The sequence below is a fragment of the Nyctereutes procyonoides genome, unplaced genomic scaffold, assembly GCF_905146905.1.
Source record: "Nyctereutes procyonoides isolate TBG_1078 unplaced genomic scaffold, NYPRO_anot_genome, whole genome shotgun sequence".
NCBI classification, from domain to species: domain Eukaryota; kingdom Metazoa; phylum Chordata; class Mammalia; order Carnivora; family Canidae; genus Nyctereutes; species Nyctereutes procyonoides.
The window spans coordinates 49,691,534-49,718,494 of NW_026575042.1; the positions used below are offsets into that span (position 1 = coordinate 49,691,534).

The 26,961-nt window shown below is 46.2% G+C and overlaps 1 protein-coding gene across 1 annotated transcript in view; it reads right to left on the reverse strand.

Annotated features, from left to right (window-relative positions):
• Positions 1-26,961, reverse strand: part of PLCH1 (phospholipase C eta 1) — a 200,903-nt gene that overhangs the window by 1,558 nt on the left and 172,384 nt on the right. The window contains exons 13-25 of the mRNA XM_055320875.1: positions 23,585-23,746; positions 20,060-20,131; positions 17,633-17,724; positions 16,110-16,207; positions 12,941-13,120; positions 12,747-12,854; positions 11,582-11,706; positions 9,782-9,866; positions 7,124-7,270; positions 6,774-6,853; positions 5,130-5,189; positions 4,342-4,696; positions 9-1,889 (exon numbers count right to left, since the gene is read on the reverse strand). Of these exons, the coding sequence (XP_055176850.1) occupies positions 9-1,889; positions 4,342-4,696; positions 5,130-5,189; positions 6,774-6,853; positions 7,124-7,270; positions 9,782-9,866; positions 11,582-11,706; positions 12,747-12,854; positions 12,941-13,120; positions 16,110-16,207; positions 17,633-17,724; positions 20,060-20,131; positions 23,585-23,746 (3,445 nt within the window). The remainder of the gene's footprint in view (positions 1-8; positions 1,890-4,341; positions 4,697-5,129; positions 5,190-6,773; positions 6,854-7,123; positions 7,271-9,781; positions 9,867-11,581; positions 11,707-12,746; positions 12,855-12,940; positions 13,121-16,109; positions 16,208-17,632; positions 17,725-20,059; positions 20,132-23,584; positions 23,747-26,961) is intronic.

The following is a 26,961-nucleotide window of genomic DNA, read 5'->3' on the forward strand; positions in this document are numbered from 1 at the left end:
GGCGGGGCGCAGCGCTGCGCAGGCGCCCTCGGGGATGCCGCGGTCCTCGGCGCCCCCGCGCAGGAAGCCCGCGATGTAGGAGCCCGTGGAGTGCCGGGTGCCGGCGGGCGGCGGGGCGGCTCGGTGGCGGAGGACCACCCCCGCCGCGGGGCCGGGCGTGGCGCCCCTCTGCCTGCCGGCTTCCTGCTTCTCCCGGGCCCGGCTGGCGATGTTGCGCACCCTGCTCTGACTGCGCGACGACAGCTTGCGGACCAGCGCCCGGGGCAGCGGGCTGGCGTCGCGCTCGGCGCGGAGCACCTGGCAGCCGTCGTCCTGCTCCAAGGACACCAGCCTCCGCAGCTGCTCCGTCAGGGCGTCCATGGGCTCCAGGGCGGCGGCCGCCAGCGCCACGGCCTTCTGGTCGCGGAGGCCGGTGGCGACAAAGCTCCTGCTGATGCACTGGTACTTGCTCTCGAAGTTGCAGGCGATGTCCTCGGACGTCAGGTCGCCCAGGCTCTTGGATTTGCAAGGGCTGGGCAGCTTGAGGGCGGGCCCCGGGGGCGCGTGGCGGGGCGCGGGCACGCGGGCCTGGTCGGCGTGGGCATCCGGGTGCGAGCAGCGGCTGCGCGTGGGAGCGGCAGCACCTGGACAGGTGAGGCCAGAGGTGCTTTCGGGAGCGCTGCGCGGGGTGTCTGGGCAGCGGCCGTTTCTCCGAGCGCCGGGGACGCGGTCCGCCGCGTGCGGGCTGCGCCTGGGCTGCAGAGGAGCCGCGAGGGGGCCTGCGTGGTCCCCGGGACGTTCAGCGGCAGGTGCGGGCAGGTCCGCGGGGCCTGCGGCGTCCCCCGCCCCCACGACACTGCGGTCTCCAGGATGGAAACGGGGCGCGCGGTCGGCTGGCGGGGCGGCGGGGGCCGGGGGGGCCGGGGCGGGGCTGCGGCTCCCGGGCGCTCCTCGCACCTGCCCGGCGCCGGGGCTTCGCGGTGGCCGGCAGGGACACGTGGCCGAGGCCCCGGGCCGGTGGTTTCCCACGGCGAGCTGGTCCTCCGGGGGCGGCTGGGGGGCAGTCGCGCAGGTGGTTCGGTGAAGCGTGTGCGCCGAGGCCTCGGGGCCCTTGGCGGGAATCCGGGCGGGGGATGCGCGCGCGAAGCAGGGCTTGCATTTTCCCGTGGCAGCGTCGGGCTCCACGGCCGGCTCGGGGTCCAGGGCGGGCAAGGGAGGATGACCTGCCACCACGCAGGTGCTGTGCGGGGGAGGAGCCGCTGCGAGGCTCCCCGGCTCCCGCGCCTCCTCGCACTGGCCGATCAGCGCCGAGATGGAGCCGCCCGGGTCGCCCTCGGTGGCGGTGGCGAGAGGGACAGTATCAAGAAGATGGGAGATGTCGCTGTCCTGCAGAACGGCCGTGGAGTGCGAGTCGGGGTGCTCAGCACACAGCAGAGACACGTCGGACAGAGAGAGGGACGCTGCGGCTCGGCCCGTCACCCAGCTGCCCTCCAAGTCCCTGCCCTCCAGGTGGCTTTGAGAAAACCTGCTTCCTGACCGAGGGCCTCTGTCCTCCCCAGAGCCTCCAGCGCGTGCAGGTGCCTGGGTGCTCAGACCACCTTGCGCTGCGGTAAGTGCAGGTTCCAGAGCCAGATGCTGCCTTGGGGAGCGGGGTTTGCGGGGACACTCCTGCTCCGGGCAGTCACCTGGCGCAGGTGATCTGGTTCTCCCGCCCCGGAGGCCCGGGGCTCCCAGCTGTTCCCCGGTGATGGATGCGCTGGATGCGCTGGCGACAGAAACAGCGGAGCCCCCTGGGCGGGGGTCTTTGTGGAGGAGAGCGCTAGAGGAAGAGGATAACTTTTTGTTGAAATTTGGAAAGTGTTGGTCTTTTATACTTGCCTTCCCCTTTCTTCTTCCATCCTTATCTTCTGCTGAATGAAACAAACAACATGTTAGGTAACGCGCATCACTCTTTTGCAGAACCTGCAAACACTCATGTTTTGTCTTCAGACAGACAAATGGAGAATGTAGGTCTGTTAACGTTGTGACAGTTATGGATCGCAGAGGTTTGCAACAGAGTGTCTGTGTGATGAGTAGATGGCGAAATATATTTATAGGAATTTCACTGAAGCTTCCCTTTGGGCGTCTATTACATCAGCTGAGGATGTAATATTCATTATCAAAAAAAAATGTCAATGAGTTACCATACTTTTACAGTGAGGATTACCTTAAGTTGTTTCCTATTCAGATTTGTACTACACAGAAGCATGGCAATAAAAATAGAACAAGACAGTTCTGTTAAACAAAGTACTGTGGTACCTGTAAGCAAGATACTATAAACTTTCAAAGTTACACATGTATTAGTAAAAAACCACAAATCATATTACTTAAAAAAAAAAAAAGAAATGCAAAAGAACTAATTCAGTCACTTTCTAAAGCAGATTGGAAGGGGCAATAAATGTATTAAAATACCAAAAGCTATTGACTTTGAGATGTGAAAATTAAGAGTTGGTCACCAGTTCTATGCCATTGCTAGTTAATTTTTTTGTTAATCATATTTTTGTTTTATTTTTTTTCATATTTTTGTTTTAAATACACAAATTTCATATTGCGTTCTCTCCTTCTCAAAGAGGCAGTAAGATACCAGGCACAGTATGGAAGGCTATAAAAACGCACAGTTCACAGTAATTGGAGTATCCCATTATGCTTAGGATAATGCTAAGACAATATGGAATGTTCAATTTTCCTGACCTCATTATTTTAAGTTTTTTTAAGATGTTTTCAGACAGGATATACAAGAAAGGAGAATTTATGTAACTCATTAGATATCTTCCTAACTAAAGAAAAATTCATCCTAAAACGTTTGATAAATCCTAAAATCATCAAGAAAAAAATTAAATATCCTGTGATGTTACCACTCAGAGATAGGTACTGTAAGCTCTTTTCGGGGGACAGAATTATATATAGAATTTTGTATTCCACATTTTCTCCACTTATTTTTCTCCTCCGTCTAACTTGAATCGTTCGTTGCATGTCTCTGTTCTGTATTTACCACAAGCCTCATATAACATATATGAGAGTGACAAACTTATAAAGCTGTTACAGGGAGGAAATAGGCATCAACTCAATATTGCTTTCTGGATTAACCATTGTTTATTGCTATTGAGGAGAGCTTTATTTTCCCTCAAAATGGGGTTTTTGAAATAAACTTTAAAGCACGTATTTTTATCTCTTCTCTGACACTACTCTTAGCAAAATTTCAAAGTTTTAAACTTCCTTTTTTCTCTTCAAATAAGCTATTCAAAAATTTGTCTCCTTAGAATATCTTATAACAAAAATCAATATAAGCAAAATGGAGTTTGTGAGAAAACAGAACACTGAAATTAGATTGTATGATAAAAGGAGAATTTTGCTAAAGTAAAAAGGTATCACATTGTCCATGTCTGAGGTGATTCTGATTTAATTAAAACACTTTTGTTGCGGAGACCATCGGAAGGACAGAGTTTGGGTACTTAAGTTACCAAGGGCAGGGGAGTCACTGACACAGCTCGGGAGCTCTTTGGTACCTTGCAAAGCAGGCATCATTCTTTATCAAGTTTTTGATATGAGCGTAGCATCATGCTCAAATTAAGGAAAAAGGCAGGTAAAAAAAAAAAAAAAAAGGAAAAAGGCAGGTAAGGCTTGGACCCTATACTTGTGGAGACTGTAACTGGACAGGAGCCACAGACATGCTGCCTTTCCTGCCAATGTCCAGGGATCAGGGAAATGAGGCCACAGGAAAACATCACCTGGGCTGCCTCCCAAGGAAGCAGAGATTTCTCAAGTGGAGAAGATGACCTGCTTCTAACATCTGGCTTCACTTCTTTCTCCATAAACATTTCCAATCATGGAAATGTGTTTTATGTTGGGGAAAGAAATACAGCTATATTCAACCCCAGAAAAATCAATAGAATTCTATTTATCCTCAGAAAAATAGTAAATATTACACCTGCTTGGAAAACCAAGATCTCTGCTCCTCTTTTGCAGGTTTCACCTCCCTAGAGGGCACCTCACAGACTGGGCTCCATACCATCAAACATGATTATCCCCCTCATCCCTCACTACCAATTCCAAATGTCAATGTTATTTTGAGGCTGTAGGGGATTAGGAAAGAGTTCTTCTACCCTCTTCCCAAAGTTCGGGAAGTCTTCTTCCTTTCTAGAGAAAGACTTTCTAGAGAAAGTCTTCTACTTCTCTTCCTAAAGAGAACATTAAAAATTATTATTATTATTTTTTTGTATATTTTTACTTTGACTGTGGAACGTCAGCCAGGTCACAATGGTAAACAGGGACCAAACTACGGCTTCAAAAGATTCATTCTTAGAGAAACTTAAAGCATCTTACCCAGAGAGTTTTCTTTTCCTTCAGTGTCTTTCGCTGTTTCAGATAGGGGCAGTGACAAGGCCCCCAGAAGACTTTTGTCAACGGGTAGAGAGACAGGGCGCTCTTGCAAGCTCCGTGTGGTCCTCCTCAGGACACCATCCTGATCTCTCGCAGCCTCAGACACAGAATCCTTTATCTCTACCATCTCTTGGAAGCCCATTTTGCTCTTCTTTCTGCCTTTGGCTGGAGCGCTGGCTGTGCGTCGTAGAATTCTATCTCCAATTGATCGTTTCCGAACGTAATGGGAATTGTTTTCTGAAGAACCATGCCTGGGATTCTTATTGAACAATCCCTTCAGACCTTGGAGCTGTCTGCTCTGAAGACACAAAAGAATGAAGCACAAGTTAGGCCAATCCCATTGTGTTGACAACTTGCCTTTCCAATGACAGCTCCGTGAAAAATGGACACGAAACAAAATCTGACGGCCACTGGAGGATATTCCAACCAAGAGAACGGCAGCTCACAGCATGTCTGCACAGTATCATGCACGTCTCAGGGACCTTACTTTGTGGGGAGGTAGCCTTCCGTCTTCACAACCAAGCTACCCAGAAGCTTCCTACCCAGAGATGACAAGGTGACAGGAACATTTTCCACACTTAAGAGACTGTTACGAACTTCAGCCATCCTAAAGCAACAGATGCATGTTTCAAAGTGGGAAGCAGGAAATGGAGTGATATGAGAGAGCATGCTGCCATAACCGTTTAAAAAGAAATGTGTCAGCAACAACAAAGCCCATGCTGAGAAACTACCTTTGTAGCTCCTAGAAAGTGCAATATAGTATAACTGGGGTTGAGTATTAAAGGGCTCCACTGCAAGGGAAGAAAACAAAACACAACAGAACACAATTTGGGCTCATTCAAGAAAGTGGCACAAGTAAAAACAAAAGAATGCATATGCTTCCATAAACCCTTTCTTCCACCTTTGGTGATTTTTAGTCACAGGTTCTTTCATTGCTCAACTCATCACCACCACATTGTGCACGTTATGCATCTCAACATGAATATGCCTTGAAAGTGATCTGTACCGCGACTTAGCAGTAGACCTCTCTTTAGGAGGATGGAAATCCCAAGGGGATGCTTTCTTTTCATATTTTAATTTCTTTCTGGCTCAAGTTTTAAATAGATTCTGAATTGTATTGTTTCTCTAGAGCAGGATAAAATGCTAGAGTTGCTACTTAGTTAACCTGGGATTCCTGGAAATCCAAGAATCATTTTCAATCATTAAAATGGACAGTTTAAATCATTAAAACTTCAGTTGTGTGCATTTATGCCAGAGGAAGCATCCCAACAAGTAGCAAAGGCAGAAACCAAGGACGAAACATAGAAAGTCCTAGAGTAAAACCTCATTACTCTTAGAATATTGAGCGCCCCTCCCTTACCAGTTGGGGATGGGACCAACTGATGTAAGGATAAACATTATACCCCCTAATCAGCCTGAATTGGCCCACTCCCTAGAAATTGGCTTGTAGTCATAAATTAATAATATTAGCCAGTATTTTTGAGCATTTACTATATGCCAGCCAGCTTTCTAAGGATAACATAGCTTTTTATGATGACAGGTACCATTTCTGCCCTACATTTACAGATGGGGAAGCTAAGGCACAGAGAACGTCTATAACTCTACAGGAGCAGCCCCAAGCAATGCAGACTTCCTAATACAGAGCACTAGACCTTCCTAGGTGCTAGTCAAGCCTCCCTATGGTCCCTAAAGATCACATCTGGTCTGGAAATCCATTCCAGTGGCCAAGGCCCCAATTCCTTGGCATGACTAAAGGACAGCCTACTGATTTGTAGACCTCAAGTGAGTCATGTAAGGAAGAGAGCAGCATCTGCAGAAAACTAGAATACATTTTTGGAGTCTGTTTCTTAAAAGTAAGTCCTTCAAAGTCTTGTGAGGAGCTTTAAATTCATTCCCAGAGTTTTAGGGTTATTCAGCTAAATACAGTGGCACCAAATGAAGGCATCCTGCCTAGAACTGGCTGGACTCACAGACTGGTTAGTGCTGGGAATTCATCAAGCATCTGCGACACCCCATCGCCTCCTGCAGCCAGCCAGGGCTCTTCTTAAGCACTAACATACAGCTCAACATTTAAGTGTATATTTATTGTTTTAGTGCAACAAGTGATCGTCGGAGAGAATAGCAGTTTTCTCATAAGCCCAGAGAAGTCCCCGAGGGGGAAGGAACGAGTACACGCCCCAAGACAATGCAAGGATCCACAATCCCGTGGGTGGGGACGGGACACTGCACACTGGACCCGCTGGGCTTCTTTCTAGTTTTTCTGCCAAACAACTTTGTCAAGATGTACGTTCCTTTTAAGCAATTAGTCAAAAATTGACCTTGTTAAGGACCGTACGATTGCTGCACGTGGCTCTAAGCCCTGTAATCTTTCTTACCTTCCCATAGATTTCATTGATTGTTATGTGGACAAATATCGATGCCTCTGTCAGTCCTTCCAAGTAGACATGCCGGTAGCCTGAGAAAAGCAGAGAAAATAATTGCCTTTTACTCCGACTTACATTTGGCTTTCCCCTGGGTGCAACTAAATGAGATGTTTGACTTTACTCTGAGTCTTTCCATTTCACAAAGCACGTTAACACTCATCATAGAACACATATTTTTCGTATCATATATGCCGTATGTTGTATGTAACACATGTCCTATATTAAGTCTTTCAAAGAACCTCCCCCCCCCCCAAAAAAAAAAAACCGGTCAGCCTAGAGAGGAAAGGCTGGTCCACGCGTACCAGGCACTAAGCTGCTGAAGGTCACAGTTCTTTGTCCAACGAAGTCTCGTCCAATCGGATCATGATCCCACACAAGGAACCGAACCAAAGCTATGTCTGGCATGTGTACCGTAAACGTCAGGGTTTCTTCCCATACAGGGTTAAATCCTCCAAGAAATAGGGAGAGAAAAATCAGAAAAGCAAAGGGCTTGGCTAAAAGGAATTGACAGCAGCATCTGCAGAGCCAACTGACAATTGCTTGCAATGGTTATTAAACTCATGAAGATGACCAAGCCACTCCGGGCTGCCTTATTGAAATAAAGCCTTGGAATTTGCCCCATTGCTAGAAAATAATTGGTAGGAAGATTATCCATCAATAATTACATCAACTCTATTAATCTCTGATGCCCAAATCACATGGTAGGGAATGTTTCTTTAGGCAATTTCAGGATGCGTCAATAAGCTCAAAAAGTATCTTTAGTAGTGATCTAAGAATGTTTTAGCAAAAAACTAAACTAAAAAAGAAAGAAAGAAGGAGGGAGATCCCACCTTGCCAAAAACAGAAAAAATTATGCTTTTCACCCACAAAAATTTCTGAAGCTATAATAATCACCAGCAAACATTTATAGGGTGCTTGGGCAGGTTTCAATACTACTGTACATATAGCATCTTATTTATTCTTATAGCAATTCTCTAAAAATGTCAAGGCAGAGTTTTTGTGAGTTTTTTTCTAATTAAGAAAAGACACATTATTCTTGGCTTTCAGAACTATATAACCTTTTAAAATTACACAAGTAACAAATGCTTTAAGGTAAGAAATGTCAGTATTTATAAGTCTTCTTGTTGAGAAAAATTGATACTCAGAGTAAGTAATGCACCTAAGGTCACACAACTAGTTACAGAGCAAAATTAAACTGTGCACTATTGTTTCCCAGTGGCTTCCCATGAAGAAGACCTTAAATACATCAACAATAGAGTTTCATCGCTATTGAAAATAAATAGGAAGATATGTGATTCAACTCCTATTCTGAAAGGTAAAAATACATTATTTTCTTGGTAAAATTTTCTCAGATAAAATAATTACATAAACTGACAAAAATTCACATACTTCGTTGGACAAGTTTGTTTTTCTTTTCTACAAATGAAAATAAATTTTATTACATACATGTATTAAGAGGCATCAGCTACTTAATCTTACTGTTAAATGCCTCAGCTAAGGAAATAATTATGGACTCAAGTCACTGAAATGTCCCTCCTAAACAAGAGAAGAGATCATGTTTTTATTAATAGTCATGACCTCTCAAGTATTTCTGAGACAAAAAAAAAAAAACAACAACAACAACAAAAACGGAACAATGGGCACTGGTGGGAGGAAAATGCAATATAGGAAGTCTGCTTCCTTTAAGCATGTTATTTCCTAATAGGTTTATGCTATTCTTGAAGCCTTTCCTTAAACTAGCACTAAAGAAAAACTCCTCCTAAGGGGGCGCCGAGGTGGCTCAGTCGGTTGAGTGTCTGACTCTTGATTTTGGCTCAGGTCATGGTCTTGGGGTCGTGAGGCTGAGTCCTGCATCTGGCTCTTGCTCAGTGTGGAGTCTGCTTGAGATCCTCTCTCCCTCTCCATCCACCCCCCCTCCCTGCTCATGCTGGAGTTCGCTCTCTCTCTCTCTCTAAAATAAATAAAATCTTAAAAAAAAAATCTGAAACTAGTGCTGTACAATATGTGGGCTAAATGAATTTAAATTTAAAAAACAGAAAAGAAAAACTCCTCTTAAGGTTTCACTATGAACCTCTAATTTCTTAAATGTTTTGAGGCTTATGGTTTAGATTTGGAGTATTAATGACAAGAGATTGAGAAAAATAGGTATGCCATAATGTTTGCTAAATGTATGAACAGACACCATTTAAGAAGATCACCGAGAGAGACATGAGGCTTAGGTAAAGAAAGTTCTTTTTACATCATGGCCAGAATAAAAGGAAGCTGCCTATCCACCATATGTACATATTTAGAAGGAAAATTGCTGGAGCCTGCTGCACTTGCCTTTAGGGTTTTACATGCTCCAGAAAAAAATGAAAAATCCTCAAAACATAGAGGCAACATAAATGAAAGCTTTGAAGTAACTTACATCATGAAAGTACAATATAGAAACTGTAATGGAAGCATTTTCCTAAGTTTTAACCCTGCCCTTTAAAATATCATTAATTCTCTTCATTAGAAAAAAAAAATTTGCTTCAAAAGCATTTAAAAAATAAATAAAATAAAATTTAAAAAGCAAAGAATTTAAAAGCCTAGATTACAAATCCACCAAAACATACCATGTATCAATCCTGCATTTACTCAATTTTGTTTAAAAGATTTTGACATAAATTCAGATGGCAGTTACGATTTCTAGGAATTTGTTTCTCCTCTATATAGATACATTTTTCTTTTTCATTGCAAACTTTATTTCTAGGGCATCTTTTTTTTAAGATTTTATTTATTTATTCATGAGACAGAGAGAGAGAGAGGCAGAGACCCAGGCAGAGGGAGAAGCAGGCTCCATGCAGGGAGCCCGACATGGGACTCGATCCCAGGACTCCAGGATCACGCCCTGGGCCGAAGGCAGGTGCTCAAACACTGAGCCACCGGGGGATCCTTCTAGAGCATCTTGATTAAAAGTAAACAGATTATCATCTTACCATTGTCATCTACTACACGGGTTTGATCTTTACAGCAATCTACTGGCAATCCAATAATTTCAACTTCAACGAAAGGATCAATGATCTATTAAATAAAGAGAGAGTATTATTACAACCTTGTGGTAAAACTAGACCATCGGGTATATCAGATTTTTTGGGGGGAAACTAATGAGTATGACTTCTGTTCATAAGGAATTCAAGAAGACCATAGCCTTGAAGAGTAACTTCCTGCTTGGAGACTGGGCTCCTGTGTCACCCTAGGCAAGCTATATATCCGGGCTTCAGTTTCCTCATCTGCAAACCTGAGACCCCAGTGTCAGCTTCCTCAGAGCGTAATCCAGGTGAGCTGCTGGGAGAATGGAACTGGATGGTGGCAAATAGATTTCTTTTTATTCCAGTCATGAAGAAGCAATCAGGTAAATTCAAATTGGAGGACTGAGAATAACTGGCTTGGACACTTTGTAAAATGTCAATGCCATGAAAACAAAATAGGAAAGCTAGAGAACTGTTCTAGATTTTAAAAGGACCAAAGAGAAATGACAACTAAAAGCAATGTGTGATCCTTTACTGGATCCTGAATATATAAAGCATAAAAGAAGAAGAAAAGAAAGAAGATAGGAGGACAATTTGGGGACACCTGAGAAAACTAAATATAGATTTTATATGAAATAATATTACTATATCAATATTAAATGTCATGATTGTATCATGCTTATAGAGGAGAGTGTTCTTTTTTTTTGAGGAGAATGTTCTTATTCTCAGGAGATAAATGCTAAAATACGTAGGTATTGAAGAGTCAAGGTGTTAACAACTTATTCTCAAATGACTCTAAAAAGAAATGCGATTGTGTATATACGTGTATATAATTTTTGAATTTTGTTACATTTGCTTCACCTCTCATGTATGTGTATGTGCATACATACGTACAAATGTGCGCACACATCTATACATAAACAGACACATACACATCTACACGTGAAAGAGAGAAAGTGAATGTAACAAAATTTAGTGATTTTATTGGTGAATCTAGATGCCGGAGACATGGCATTAATTTGACTATTCTCACAACTTTTTCTGAGGTTTAAAATGTTTCAACATAAAAGGTTTGAGAGAGAAAACAGAAAGCGAGTCTTCACTTTTGCAGACAATGAAGAAAAGAAGGAAGGAAAGAAAGGGTAAGGGATACATTTTCTGAGCCTGTCCGAGCATCACTCTTGCTGCTGCTAAGGGGAGGACAGATGGGCAGCGGGGAGACCAGTCACCCGGTGGGGGGGGGGGATCTCAGCGGGGCGGACGAGAGACCGTGGTGGTGTGGGCTAGGCTGGAACGGTCCCTCCCGTATGGAGCCCCTACTTTCTGAGGAGTAGGACACGGTGCCATCTGTTGAAGACGAGAGGGAAGCCTGGAAATAGCCCCTGCGGAGGACGGGCTCAGAGGCTGACGGGGTGAAGCGGGCGGTCACACGGCGTCGTGGGCCAGCTGAGATTTGCAACAAGGAGCCTCCGACAGAACCCAGCAGCAGGGCTGTGGGTGTCTCCCATCAGCAGCCAAGACCCCAAAATGCCAGGTTGACAAGCAGGAGCGGCAAAGAGCCTGAGGATATAGACCGCGCCTGCGAGGAAAGACATGCCCTGCCTCCCAAACAGGTGATGCCCTGCGCTCCAGGGCAACCAGTAAGCCGGTTGATATCTGATGAGCTGACATCAGTATTCGTTTATGAACACATACGTGGGGTGGGGGTGGGGGACCCTGAAGATATCTCAGATACAAGGCAAACACCATAAAATTATCGTGGCTTACCTCGCCTCGATCTCCGAACATGGAGTCTGGAGGTTTGGGGAGCTGCTGTCCACTGATCACTTTCAGGATGAGCTGCTTTTTGGGGTTGGCAGGAAGTGGGTCACCAGAGTAAGGGTTGAAAGTACCTAAACCAAGTAAAGCAGAGTTTAAAAGCTGAGGCTCGTAACATGGGAAAACCCAAACACACACACACACACACACACACACACACACACACCCCGTTTAAGCATGTAGAACAAAGAAACAAGTGCTGAACTACTACAGTGTTTCTTGGAGCAAAGAAATGATCACATAACCATCAGTGTGGCTTTTACCTGAGGGCAATGCCAGCTGGCATTTCTGCAGCTGAGGTTTTTGCTAGAATCCATGCTCCCAGAGGCAAGGGCCTGGGACAACTTAAAGTGTCTGTGGTGCAATTATCAATCCCGGCAAGGGGGGGAGAGAGGCATTTTCTTGGAATGCCGACAGTGGAGGGAAGGGGAGTAGTTATGTCAGATTCACATAATTTTCTGACTTAAACTATCATAGGGACGGAGGGTGGATATAACAGAAAGAAGACTTGAAATGAAGTAGTAAACAGCAGAGTAAGAAAACATGCGAGGCATCAAATCCTAAAGGCACATTTGTCGCCACTTCCTTACCTGAACTGTTAAAAATCTGATTTGGAGAATGTTTAAAGAATTTTAATGAGCAGAACCCAAACAAGAGTTTTTTTCGATCTAACACTACATTCTCTTTTTCCGTTGTTCGCGCTATTCTGTAATGGGACTGCACGGACTAAAGGGGCTCGATGAAGTTGTTTCGGGTGCTATTTTAATTTTGCTGGTGGGTTTCAGACTCCTCAAAGATGGGGCTCAGGCCTCACAAGGCAGTACAATGTAGAAGTAATGCCCAGGGGGTATCAGGCTGGGACTCTGGAGCTCAGAGGACAATCCCTTGCTTCCTGTGTCCCTCTGTGTGCACCGCCTCACAAGAGAACATTCTAGACGTCACGCTGCCCACGTGTAAAAAAGTTGTGACGAGAGTTCTACTTTAGACGCCAACACCTTAATCTAACGCTTTTTATACAATCATGTTGCAAAACGCTGACGTATCACACTTTCCGGAGAGCTGCTCCACTCAGGCGACCTGCATTCAGAGAGAGGACGATGAGGTGGACACACACCTTTGCACATTTGCTGGGGTTTGAGGACGTAGCCACAATTGCCATTGGTCTTGAATTTGGCTCGATTTAATTGCATCATTCGCCCTTCGGACTGGTAGTTCAGAGCCACTGCGCAAGTTCAAAGTTTGAGAGAATTAGGCAAGGCAGCAGCGTGGAGCCAGGGCCTACCGAGAAAGGCTCCGAGGCATACGCACCTAGCTGGCAGCCTGCGTTCCAGTAGGGCAGAGGGTTGAAGTTACTGGAATCGATGCGGTAGGCAGACGGGTAAATCCTCGTGAGCTGCTTTTGGTTGTAGATCATGAACTGCTCCGATTTCTGCTGAACCACCTGATGTGCTCTTGTTTCACTAAATGATAACACGTTTCCTGTGGTTCCTGGCAGTTTGTAATAAAGAAAAAAGAAAAGTGAGAACCTCAGTCAGGGAAACAGCACCCACGAAGACTTTCTAATACATCAGATTATGCCCATAAGAAAATGCAGAGCAAAGACTGAATTCAGACTGGACTAGAAGTAACTTCTGACCAAGAAAGATCCATAAAATCCCATTCTTGAGACTCTCTTCACGGTTTTGAGGTCAAATCTGAGCTGCTCATCTTGCAAGGATAACTGCATGTTTCTGAGTCCCGCGTTCTCCCAGAAATTCAATCATCCCACTAATTCACGTCTATCTGGCTAGTATGAGGAGGGCTGGCAGGAAAATTATCTTCTAGGGGTGTGATTCCAACAGACTCTCTTTGCCAAAGATACAGACAGTCATGGATGAATAAAACTATGTAACTTATTCCTGATACTCATTGACGGCATTCGTCCTAAAAGCACACATGTAAAGCACCTATTAACTGACAGCAGAAAGAAAATAAAAGACCAATTCCAAAGGAGAAAAACGGAGTTTCAAAGTTAATTTGAATAGAATTATGAAACCAGTCGAAAGCTATTTGGATAAAAGGCATAATAATGGAGAAAGATTTTGAAAGAGCATTATAAATATGTAAAATCTCAGAAACAAGAATAATCACCCACCATCCACATAAACCATGGGAAAAAAAAAAAATAAAGGGAAGTAAAAGAATAGGAAGCCCGTGCTAAAGTTTCTGCCTGGACTATCATCAACCCAGGGCCAAGGAGGCTCCAAATCTAAGGGTCGTGATGGATGGAGTTAACCTCCCCGCATTCAGTATCCCACCCTTGTCTCCCAATCCCGGGTCTATAATGGCCCTACTACTCCTACCCCTTCGCCAAACGTCCTCACCCTACCCCCAAAGTGACCCCTCATAAGTCTTCTGGACATGCTGGGCGAAGCCGACCCGAATAAAGACCCAAGTTTGCCCAGAGCCTCGTGCCCATTCTAGAGTTTACTCTGACAAGCTCAGTGTGTCTGAACCCAGACGGAGGGACACGGCTCATGACGGCAAGGAGTTGAACCCTCGGGCCCTGCTGGGCCAACTGGGCCTGAATGGTATCCACACGGCGTGTTAGTTGGAGCACGTAGCATCATCCCAGGGCCCCTGGCGTCCTCAGGACTGTCTGACCTAGGACGTTAAACGCTGGCCAGATGACTACTGACTACACTCTAGAGGTGGATCCTGGGATGATCGTGACTACCAGACGGAGGCCAAGAGATTAGGGAATTACAGTTTTTAATCTGACGGTTTCCCTCAGGGACACTCTTTCCGTACCACATATATTTTATTGACACACTTACAAACCGTAGTTTCTGTTTGTCAAGCATACGAAAAATAATCTTACTTGCAGGTTTTGAGGGGTAATGCCTTAAAACATGACAGGAGAAGGTATACGGTCTTTTTGACAAGCCACAGTCAGATGCAGTGACACCAGAGCCAGTGCCACTCTTCTCTCTGTCTCTCCACATAAGTATGTACACCACATCCTCAAGAAGGTGACCTTGCTAATTAGGCACATGCCAATTAGCATATGAATAGATCTGCGTTGCTTTGCATTGGGATAAGGCATGCATTCATTATTTATCGCTCACTTTGCCACGCGACACGGCGGTTCAACAGCTAGAGAGTACTCAATACTATTTTCCATTAAGCTAATAGAATTATGATTTCTAATAAGTTACTTATTAGAAATCATACTCCTGGGGGAACCTGCGTGGTTCAGCTAATTAAGCATCTGACTCTTGGTTGCCACTCAGGTCATGATTTCCAGGTCCTGGGATTTAGGGGACCTCCTGCCTGAGGATTCTCTCTCTCTCTCTCTCTCCTTTCTCTCTGCCCACTCCCGCTCATGTTTTTTCTCTCTAATAAATAAATCTTTTCCAAAAAAATTACATTCTTCTAAACCAAATACACCTTTAGCTCCACTAAACCACTCACTGGGTTGATTTCCTAGCTATGGACGGTTATTATAAGGACAGGTTCTCATGTTCTCGCATGTGAAATCATTATTTTTTTTATTGTCTTCATTTGAAAAAAGAATCAACACCACAGGTAGGACAGAAAAAGATACACTTGTGGAATGGTAAAAACAAAAAGGAGAGACCTGAAGGGAGGATCCTGGAGGTTTGACACAGACAGAAGACTCAGCACGACGTCATTTTTCCTTTACTAAGATTTGTTGGAAAGCGGGAGATTTTTGAATTTGCATTTCACTTCCACTAAAACTAAAATTAGACTGCAAGGCCGCACGACTGTCGTTTGTTTCTATAAGCATTCAGTAACTGAACAAAACAGAAACGCTAAGGGACGAGGATAAAGGGAAGAAGAGGAGCTAGCAGGAAGGTGCAGGGTAAGAACACTTGTGACTAGGATCTCTCAACGCAACAGGATGCAAATAATAGGTGGAAAACAGTGAAAGAATCAGTGCTTCTGAAATTCCTGCTCTTTCTGTTAAATCTTCAATCCGTGGGCTGAATCATTTTCACCAAAGTCAGATTTTCCAATCAGAAAATATGGGACTTTTCAAGGTGTTCTTTTTTTTTTCAAGGTGTTATTTATTATGGTTACTATTTAAGCTCAATTTGCCAGCATATGGGATAACAAGGGCGCATCGCGTCATGTGCCCTCCTTAATCGAGGCGTTATTTTAGCTTTCTGCTTTCTTCTGGTCATTCACACTGGCCACGTCCATCTGTGACCTGGCCGTGAAACCAGGTCAGGTCTCCACAGTTCACGCCTTGGGCGAGACGTTGCAGTAATGCACCTGTCCTTATATAATCATGAAGTCTTCCTCTGCCCTCCCTGTGAGCTAAGCAGTGTTACACTGGCGGTCAGCTTCCTGACACATCGGACGCTACGCAGTTCCAGAAATGTGTGCTGATGATCTGAGTGAGAAGAGATTAGTAAACGGCTGACCAAGAAAGGTCAAGAAGGTCTACCCAACAGAAGAACTCACTCCTTACCATCATCCACGATGTCTTGGGCGGCCACGGAGTTTGTATACACCACCAAGTCAGAGAGCTCTCGGCAGAGCTTCATGGTTTTCCTGCGCCGACCCAACCTGGGAGGTACACAGCCAAGGACTCGTGTCACTGAGAGCTGGGAGGGGTTGGGGTTTGTGCTTACTCCACCTTCCCTACCTGCTCCTAATGGAGCCAGGATTAGAACCCAAGGACGATTCCCAGCTCAGCCCTCTCTCCACCACAAAATCCTCCTGATGTGGTTTCATTCACTGCGTGGCCAAGAATCGGTGCCTTCTCGTGCATGTGTGAGTTCTGTTGGGAAGGGCTGGACTGCCACCGATCCGCCGCTAGCCAGTAACACCGGACTTCACCGGGCATCTCCTCCCCGTTGGCAGGAGGAGGACCTGGACTTCTGTTTGAGAACATTCGTGGCACAGGTCCCCTGGAAGGTGACCCCATTCCTCTTACATCCTTTACCGTAAGTACATATTGAATTTTGTGTACCCTGAGGGTAGGAACCACACACATCCTCTCTGCCCTTACTAGTTACTATTTTATGTATGGACATTCTGTTGAAGTGAAGCTAAATATAAAATTTAACTGGGCACTAAATGCCGTCCATTCCTACAAGACCTCCCTCTATGCTTCTAATTTCATTTAATTTCAGTCTTTCAATAAAGGCACAGGCGTGTGTGTGCGTGTGTGCATTTATCTGTATATAATTTCCATTCCTCTGTGACTTTATTGTATACACAAGCTGCCAGAAAATCATCTTATTCATCTCAAAATCCATCCGCAATAGGGACGCCTGGGGGGCTCAGCAGTTGAGTGTCTGCCTTTGGCTCAGGGCGTGACCGCAGGGTCCTGGGATCGAGTCCCGCTCAGGCTCCCTGCATGGAGCCTGCTTCTCCCCCTGCCTGTGTCTCTGCTTCTCTCTGTGTGTGTCTCTCATGAATAAATAAATAAAACTTATATTAAAAGAAAAATCTATTGGCAATAACAAGGAAAACGGCAATTAATATTTTTGAGTGCTTAGTTAATTAGAACAGGGCTTATCAGGCTAAGCAGTTTAATTCCTTTAGTCCTTACAATGACCCTAAGAAATAGAAACATGTGAGAAGCCTGACTCGTCTCATGTTAGTGTTGCGGGAACAAGAGTTTCAAGTCGGCCTGATGTGAGGTGCCTGGCTCTTACCACGCGCTCACCGTCCGTCTTTTCCGCTAGCCTCCTAGGAGAGCCCTCTGTACTAGCTCTTGCGGCCCCTCTCTCCTCTGAACACGCTTGCCTCTTACCTGACAGCAGCCACAGCTGGCGCTTAGGAGGCGCTCGCAGTGTGCCAGGCCCGTGTAAGTCCCCGACAGGTATTCTTGTCTCCGCCCCGGTTGATTTTCACATGTCCTGCTGCACTGAGCCCCTGACCTCGAGATCCGCTTCTCTAGACACATGCGACTAAAGCAGCCCAGCTGATGGGAAGGGAGAGGGCCCAGGAGCCTGAGCCAGGAACGTGCAGACGCACTCTTACCTGTACAGCTGGCCGGTTTCCTTGCCGGGATTCTGCTGTGTGTCCTCCTCATCGTCAGTACTGTAAGACTTAGATCGTGATTTTGTGGTTTTCTGCTGGAAAGTCACAGTGAACTTAACAACAAACTCACCACATCAGGTCCATCCACAGCATACAGAGAATGGGTGGGGTATTACGATATACGCAAAAAGGACAATTACTTGGAAGAAAACACATTAACCATTAATTCACTGCCTTACCATTAATAATAATCGCGTCTATGATCCTAATTATAATATTAAGGCAAAACTGAGGGTTTCTTGCTCTAAAGCTGACTTCTAAGCCACAGAAGATGTAGGTTTTAGAAGGCTATTTCGTCGTGCACTGAAGGTCTCTATAAGCAGGAGGGTCATATTGTAATATCTATTCAAATGACATTAAGGAGATAAAATGTTCTTTTCTTTAGGAAATTTACTATTCTCGCTGACTTATAAAAGACAGGCTTGACAAAAAAAGACAAGCACTAATTTTTTTTTTTTATGAACGACTTTTTCCTGCTTTTGATCGGCGTCCGCTCAAATAACTGTCTAAATCAAACTACGCTTGGAGATTTTGACCCATTTTAATTTCTACCAACAGAAGAAAAATTATTACCCACAGGATTCAGGCTGAAAGGCGGCAGGACTAAAGGCTGTCAGAAATAAAGACTTTTTGGAAGGATGCAGTTGTGTCCCAGCACATTAGAGACAACCCCAAATATTTGGCAATACGGAACAGAAAAACAAATGATGGGGAGGGACCCCATAACTATAGAAAACCCTGCCACCAAAGAAAACCAGCTTCCACAAACAAAGTGAGACCTTTAGATAGAGAACCCTGGACATCTGAGGACTGCGGCTTAGAAAGGAAAAGGGAGCCCACTCCGAGGTAACTGTGGGACCACATCACCCTCCAGAATTTTTCTTACTCAACAAATAAAACGCCCGGCCATACTGCTGGCATAAACACACTCAAGTCTATTGCACTGACAGGAAGGTGTCAATTTGGTCTAGAACCTTCTCAGGTGTTACTGATGTTCTGAGAACCTCAAAGTGCACGGTGTGGGAACACCAGCATCTGATGATCTCACGTTCCGCTTGGCCTCTCACCCAGCGGGTAGGTTGGCTAACCTCTAGCTGCTTCGTGTGTGGATTTTGTTTTTGTTTTTTTTTAAAGGAAAGGGCAATAACAACTACTTTTAAAGGATTATTGTTATGATGATTAAATAACATGGTGTGGAAAGCCATTCTCTAAGCTACAAAATACTGACTTTCTCTTTTTCTTTTTTCTTAAGGATTGTATTTGTTTGTTCATGAGAGACACAGAGAGAGAGAGGCAGAGACACAGGCAGAGGGAGAAGCAGGTTCCATGTGGGGAGCCCAACGTGGGACTCGATCCCAGGACCCCGGGATCACGAGCCAAAGGCAGATGCTCAACCACTGAGCCTCCCAGGTGCCCAAATACTGATTTTCAATATAAATATTCCTCATATTTAGAAAAATACTACTTTATGTGAATATACCATAATTTTTATTCATTCTATTGTTGACAGATATTTGAACTCTTTCCTGTTGGTACTATTATGACTAATGCCGCTATAAACGTTAGGTATATGCCACGAGGCTGAAACACAGCAATGGAACTGATAAGACATGGTACGTAATACAGCTTTAGGAGATAGTGTGAATTAGTGTGAAGTGATTGCACAAGCGCACACTCCCATTAGCAGTGTATAAAGTTGAAGTTGCTTGGCGTCCTCACTAACCCTTGGTGCTGTCAATCATTTTATTTCTACTATTGTGAAGGGTATATACGAAATCTCATCATCATTTAATTTGCATTTCCTAGAGGATTGATAAGGGTGAACACCTTTTCTGTACTAGCCGTTTGGAAATCTTCTTTTGTGAAAGGCCACTTAAGTTTTTTGCCCTTTTAATAAAAACTATGGGAGCACCCGGATGGCTGAGTCCAATAAGCATCTGACTCTTGGTTTCGGCTCAGATCATGATCTCATGGGTTGTGGGACTGAGCCCCCGCATCAGGCTCTGGGCTCAGCAGGGAGTCTGCTTGAAAGTTCTCTCTCTCTGCTCCTCCCCCTGCTTGTGCATGCTCTCTCTCGCTCTCTCTAAAACAAGTCTTTAAAAAAGATTATGGTATCTTTTTATGGATTTGTAAGAGTTCTTTATATATCCAGGATAGAAGTCCTTTGTTGGATACATGTATCAAAAATACTCTTCCCAAGTAGGCTACTTGCTTATTAAGTAACAGTAGTTTCTCAATCTTTATCAATTTTTTCTTTTCTGGGGTCCTATTTAAGAAATCATCAGTTATCCCAAGGTTATGATGATACTGTCCTGTCCAGTCTCTTGTTTAATTGGGTTATGCACATTTGTCACTCTTAATTCATACCTTATGTTTTCCAAAGTTGGTCATGAGGGATCGTCCGTGTGATTTCTTCCCATTTTCCTTCACATCTGGATGCTGAGTAAATAAAAACATGATATGACTATTTTTCTTCCTTGCTTTTGTTTTTTCCTTAGTTCTGGTGGAATGGCAGGGAACCCTCTCTGCCTTAGGTAGAACAAGCAGGTCCTGTTCATTTTTTTCCTGTCCCACACCATCACTACCCCAAAAGTTGTGGAGTCTGCCTCAAGAGAGGGAGACGCTGGAATGGAGAAATGTGGGCGCCAACCGGGAGATAGTAACTGCCAACAGCTTCCCCAAAACTGGTGTCAAGGGCCTCTCAGGAATGTCCAGCTGTGCAGGATCTCTACAGCACACGATGTATTCCTCTGAATGCTCTTAATGGGAATAAGTCATTTTGAGTTAAAAATAGATTAAATTTTGAAAAATCACCAAAAGTCTTTAAGTACCAATTCTGTTGAATAAAAATAATATAATAACAATCGCATTGATCGAATATTGCTACTTGGGATTTTAAAACATTAAAAATAAATAAAACCCACACACATCTACTAGGTAATAAGATTGCTTTTGTTCGTTTAAGTTAACCACAAGAGAGCTTATCTGTTCATTGAAATTAACTCCTTCTGTAGTTGAGCATTTGGAAGAGGTATTTGTAGCCTCTGACATTTTCTTCATGTGGTTTAATTTTCCAGGGTAGAGATCTCCTCGCTCAAGTCTATCTCTCATTAGGGGAAAGAAAAGGCCACTCTGCCAAAAGGGTTTAGACTCTTTCTCAATTGTCATCCCTAAAACTCTGTATTAGCTGGTTCGTGGCTAATGACATGCTGCAAGGAGAGATCGGCAGGCCCCATCTTCCTGGGACCTCTGGCCAAGCAAAGAAAAAGCAGAGACTACCACAGAAATGGAAATAAATGTGTGTGAGCAAAACTACCTAAAACCAAAAGGCCAGGGAGGCGCTGACATATATCCATAGAGACTAATCGAAGATGTAACTGGCGGTGGGGACAGGGGAAGGTTAAGAATTGGCTGGGGAAAGGGACAGTTCAGAAAATGCTGGGCGGCTGGAAGGGGGTTTTTACAGGGTAATTTCATTTGCCTGGTTAATGTGCATGGACTGCTTTTGAAGATCTACTCAAGCTGATCATCAACTGTACAAAAACCTTGGAGTTAAGAAGGTAGCTGGATATGGTCACCACTGCAACAGCAGTGGCAAAAACGTCAACACTCTACAGCCCAGTGTATTAAAGTCACAGGCTCCACTTTATGGGTCTAATGCATTCTTAGAGTCGCCCAGATTTAATGGAAAGGAAAGAATAAGAAACAGGGGGATGAGGTTTGCTCCACGACATCTTGGAAATTTGAGATCCCTTACCATCTTACCTGGCAGGCAAGTTATCATTAGGATTTCTTACGTGAATAACAAAAGAAAGGTGGGTTTAATTTGTTTCATCCCAAATCTCCAAGACCCGCGGTGGCCTGTCCAATTGGAATGATCTAGGAGGATGGAGCAAAGCCTTCTCCAAAAGCCTCAGAGGAAATGAGTGGCCCAGATTAGCCAATGAGAATTCACTAAGAACAAGAAGCAGAACTTAAGGTGAGCTAGCTGAATGTGCTAATTTTATAGACATCGGTGTGGTTAAAACTAAATGGTTGGAAGGGGAAAGTGGAAGGGAAGGAGTTTATTGCTATTTACAGAAATTTTTAAGAAAATTCAGAGCTGGGGGCACCTGGGTGGCTCAGTCAAGTTAAGCGGCTGCCTTCGGCTCAGGTCATGATCCCAGGGTCTTGGGATCGAACCCACATCGGGTTCCCTGTTCACTGGGGAGGCTGCTTCTCCCTCTCCATCTGCCCCTCCCTGTATTCATGCTCTTTCTCTCTCAAATAAATAAATACATAAAATCTTTAAAAGAAAATTCAGAATTGTATGATCAGTGGTAAGGGCACACTGCAATTCCTATTTCAGTTGCCTCCCCAGTGTTCCATTCTGCCTCTCTAACATGCAGCGTCAGAGGGCCTACCTAGCCTCGGCACCACTTCCAGGTAACTTCTCTTTGACATTAACCAGCCAATATTATCCTATATCCTTGGCAAGCTATTGTTCCACGTGTTCGAGGCCACGGTGATTAGGTTAGGGGTGGGTGCATGAGCTAAGCTGCCCAACCAGAGCTCAGCGCAAACTCTAGAGAGGAAGGGTGGTCACCCCGTATGGTCCTCCCTCTGCCTGGTGATCCCTGAGTCCTGGAGGACAGGCCGCAGGAGCAGGGACGTCTGCTACTAGCTGAGCCAGTGACTTCCTGAATCTCCTCTGGGCCAGGATAAGAGCCCTCAATGCCCTGCAGTGATAATATCAATAAGCCCACCCTCCTTTTTCCTTGTCCATTTCGGATATTTCTATTAGAAAGCAGAGTTAAAATATCAGCCGGAGCCCAAATCATTCATTCACTCAACAACATCTTCTGGAAGCTGTACTAGGGCCCAGGCACTATAATGAGTTGGAAACATAATGGTCATTTAAGACTGGCGTGGTTCTGGTCTTCATGGAACCTATAATCTAGTTGAGAAGATAGATATTGAGCAAATAATTCCAAATGTGTTAAAAAAAAAAAAAAAACTTCAGAAAAGAGAAGCTATCACAGGCTATCACGGACTATGTAAAGCGGACAACGAATCCAATCCCAGGTCAAGGCAGGACTCATTCGGGGCTTCGCACTGAAGCTGGAATTTACAAGTAGGAGTCTCAGCCAGAGCAGATGTAGGAATGGAATGTTCCAGACGGAGGGAAAGGCTGTGAGGAAGACCATGGCGCACAAACAGCTGTGGTGGGTGGGACGACTGTGGGAAGCAGCGTGACAGGGAAAAGGGAAGATCAGAGCGGGAGACAAGGATGCAGTGACGCAGGTCCCTGAGAGCCTGGTTAGGGTTTGTAGTCACCCCCATCACAACGGAAGCCACTGAACACTCTGAACGGTCGAGGGACGTGAGCAGATTCACATTTTTAAGACATCACGCTAGTTTCAGAGCAGAGATTAGACTGAAGGAGGGCAAGAAAGGCGCAGGTGACGGCTGACACGGACCCGTCCCCTAGACAGGGACCCGGCCACGGATCCGAGGAGTGGAAGCGATGGAAGATGCGCTCAGGGTGCACAACCAATGCAGCATGAAGACCAACGGGTGGGGAGGGGTGGGGGGCACCTGGGGGTTCGAGCCCGCCCCCCAGCTGAGCAGGCGGGCAAGCGGGGTGTGGGGCCACTGAGCTTGGTCCCCGGGGTCCCAGTGAAGCAGGTACTCGGGTAACTTCTACCTCCCGCCCGAGCGCGTCTAGTAACTTCTCGCATCCTTTTGCCACAGGGGGTTTTCGCTTCTCGAGGGGTATGAGGATGCAAACGGAAGAGACCGGAGAGGTTCACAGGTGGCAAATGATCAGAAACGAGTACGAGGTTCTGTTTTTTTTTCCTGCCGGAGGACACGTACGGGCGGGAGTCATACACCTGTTTCGGGCGTGCGTACCTGCTTCAGGTGTGCATTTAAGCCTTCGTGCGTGGCCCTCAGTAGCGCCCTCACTGTGAAGCTATCGGGATCTTCCTTGTCTCGGATTTGAGATTCTTTCAACAGTGACTCCAGTTTTTTCCTTATGAAAGACTCCACCTGATGCTCAGTGGTCCCATTATTCTGCAAAGAATCAAGCAGCGGAAATTATTTCCCTTAAGAAACACAGAATCAGAACGCACCCTACGTTCGCGCCGACTTCGCTTCTATAATCTGATTAGCTTTCAATTGCCTGTAAGAGGATAAGCACATCGTATCGTTTTGGTCCTTCCCGCTGCCCCCCCCACAAGAGTCCCCCCCCCCAAAAGTAATGATTACTATGACCCTATTCCACCCTCAAGAACCTGGCAAGGTCTCCTTTCAGAGATGCAGCACCTGATGTTCCGAGAAACTAAGTTGCTCGAGGTCACAAAGCTAGTAAGGAGCTGAGGCAGGATTTAAACCCAGGCCTCCCAAGTCCTTCCCACCAAGCTACGTTGCATTTTCGAGAAAGAGAAGGTGAAGGAGAGAATTTGAAAACTAAGTTTGCTATTTCTACATAGGTAACTTTGAGCAAAAAATAGGCGACTTTAAAAAAAAAAAAAAGCCGCTTTGTTCACTACGGGAGGGAAAAGAATGCTATGGAAATCTCCGGAATTGAGGATTATTCTGAAATAACATTTTCTTTCCTATGTCTGATCCCAACATGTAACTAAAGGGAACCCACTACTGATCTGTGCCACGATTCGGCATTCACATTACTTTAAGATCACAAATAACTTCAAATGTTTTGGACGATAAAGCGGTGCTCAGGTCCAGATGGCAATTTAGGGGATCTTGAGGTGAGCAGGGGACACAGATTTCCTTGAAGTCTTTCTTAGCACGACCTTTTGGCCACCCTGCCCTGCCCGACACCGGCGGCCCCGGGCTCCTCAGCTCCTTTCATGTCCCCCGGGACCCAGCACCTGCGGGGCCCGGCCCCGCCGACAGTGAAGGAAAGCGGTCCTCCTCCCCGGCCACAGCGCCCGCATTCCTCGCCCAAAGCTGAAGGCCTGTCTTCTCCTCGCACGTCTGTTGCTAAGGCATCATTCTATCTGAACCCTGGAGAACCAGGCCGCTGTCTAGCCACGTCTTCTATTTTCACGAAGTCTTATAAGAGAAAGCCCTATAAATGCCAAAAGGGGAAATCTGGGAAAATAAGCCTACATCAGAAGAGGCTGCTGGCCGTCCCTGTGTTACAATCCCACTCGTGAGGGTCTTTAAACTTAGCCAGCTAACAAGGCACCTCACTGCACCGAAGGCCCTCGCGTCCCGGAGGCGATGCGGAGATGGAAAAGCTGATTTGTCTGGATGCCGGTGCCCGCACCGAAGCACGGACGGCCAGTCCAACTGCAGTTCTGAGGAGCACCGCGCTCCTGCCCGGGCGGCCAAGACCATCTCTAAGCAGAGGGCGAGATGTCTAGGGCTCCGCGACAGCGATGGAGAGAGCGGCTCTCCTGTCGTCCAGGGTTCCAGGGGCGCACGAGTGAACTTGGAGCACAAGGCCACGGAGCAGCGAACTGGCAGATGGAGCTGGAAATGTACTTTAGGGCCCAACGGCAGAGCTACGTGAGTGCCGGAGGCACGGAGCTGCTGAGTAGTAATTTAGAAATAGTATTAACCTGGCCACGTGTGCGGAAACAGGACAGGGGCCTAGGGAGGCAAAGCCAGACACGCTGGCTCCCACTCCCAGCACCAAGAGCACCTAGCACCCAGCACCTAGCACCTAGGCCAGGGTGCTAGGGAGGGATTTAACAAAGATGAGAGCTTGAGAGCAAGACTTCAACAAACCCACGCGGCTGCTAAATGCCAGGTGAGGAGCCAGGACTAAAACCCAAGCTCAAAAAAAAAAAAAAAAAAAAAGCCCAAGCCCACCGTCGCAGAACCCTCGCTGTCACGGAGAAGACAGACACGTGAATGGCTAACTACTCAGGCAGGTGCAAGCGATAGAAGTAAGGTGCAGCACGCGCACAGAGAGGAAGGGCTTGTCCTCCAGCCTTGGGGACGACCTCCAAGAGCCGAGGAAACTGAGCCACGTCTTAGACAATGGGTATATTAATTTCCGGTGGCTGTTGTAACAAGTTGCCACAAATCTAGTCGCTTAAAATGGTAGAAATGTATTGCCTCGTGGTCCTAGAAGTCAGAAGCATGACATCAAGGCGTCAGCAGAGGGAGACTCCCTCCTCCGGGCAGAGACTCCCCGCCTTGCTTCTTCCAATGTACGGTGGCTCCTAGCGTTCCTCAGCTTGTCAGCCTGACTCCAGTCTCTGCCTCTGTCTTCACGTGGCCCTCTCGTGCGGCCCCTGCTTCTGCTGCGTCCTCTCCTCTTCTTATGAGGACGTTGGGTCTGTCATTGGATCTTTAAAGCCCACCTGGTGAATCCAGGGTGATCCCATCTCCACAGCCCTCACCTAATAACATCTACAGAGACTCCTGTTCCAAACAAGGCCACAAATCAACCTCCCACAATGAAGGAGGGTTGATTATAGGGCAGAGAGTAGAGTGACAGCATCCCAACACGAGTGAGAGCGTAGGGAAGACAAACAGGATCAGTAAGAACTAGGAAATCAGATGGACACAGAAAGGGGGAAAAAAAAGCACAGGAAAATACAGAAAAAAAGCAGCTAAGACTGTATATATCATGCTAGGATTCACAAAATACAATCATACGATGACACTTCGTGCAAGCTGCCCAACACCTCTAAAGTGGCGGCCGCTGGGTCAGCCAAATTTAGTCATGACCTAGAAGCAGAAAGATTCAGAACTTGTCCAAACACACGTGCCCGGGAAGCGGCCGCAGAGGGACTCGGACCTAAGGCTCCCGATTCAAAATTCTGGGTGCATCTCGCCGCATCATGCTGCAGCCACTCCTCGGATACTGTCACAGAGAAAGACCAATCCTTGGGGCAGATGAGTGGCGAGCAGGCTCGTATGTCGACGACCGTTGTTCCTACAGGACATCCGGGGAACGCAGCCCCGCGATCCCTCTGGGGAAATGGCAGGTTTCACTTAAGATTGGAAGGAGGAGAATCCCAGGGGCCCGACTCCCAACACAGGATCGGGTGAGCGGGGGGCCCGGCGGGGAGCACGTCTGTTGGGGGGAGCACCTGGCACGCCCAGGGCACGCGGCGGCCCCCGGGAAGCCTCGGTGTGCTCCCCCGGCCCTGGGGCGCAGGGAGGCTTAACACCAAGGCCCAGGTTATTCCCTTCACACCCTCCAGAGTCTGGGTGTGCTCGAGGATGGCATCCCGCTGCCCTCGGGCCCTGGGCCAGCCGCTGGGCCCCACGGGGCCGCGGTGCACCTGCAGCGCTGAGCTTCT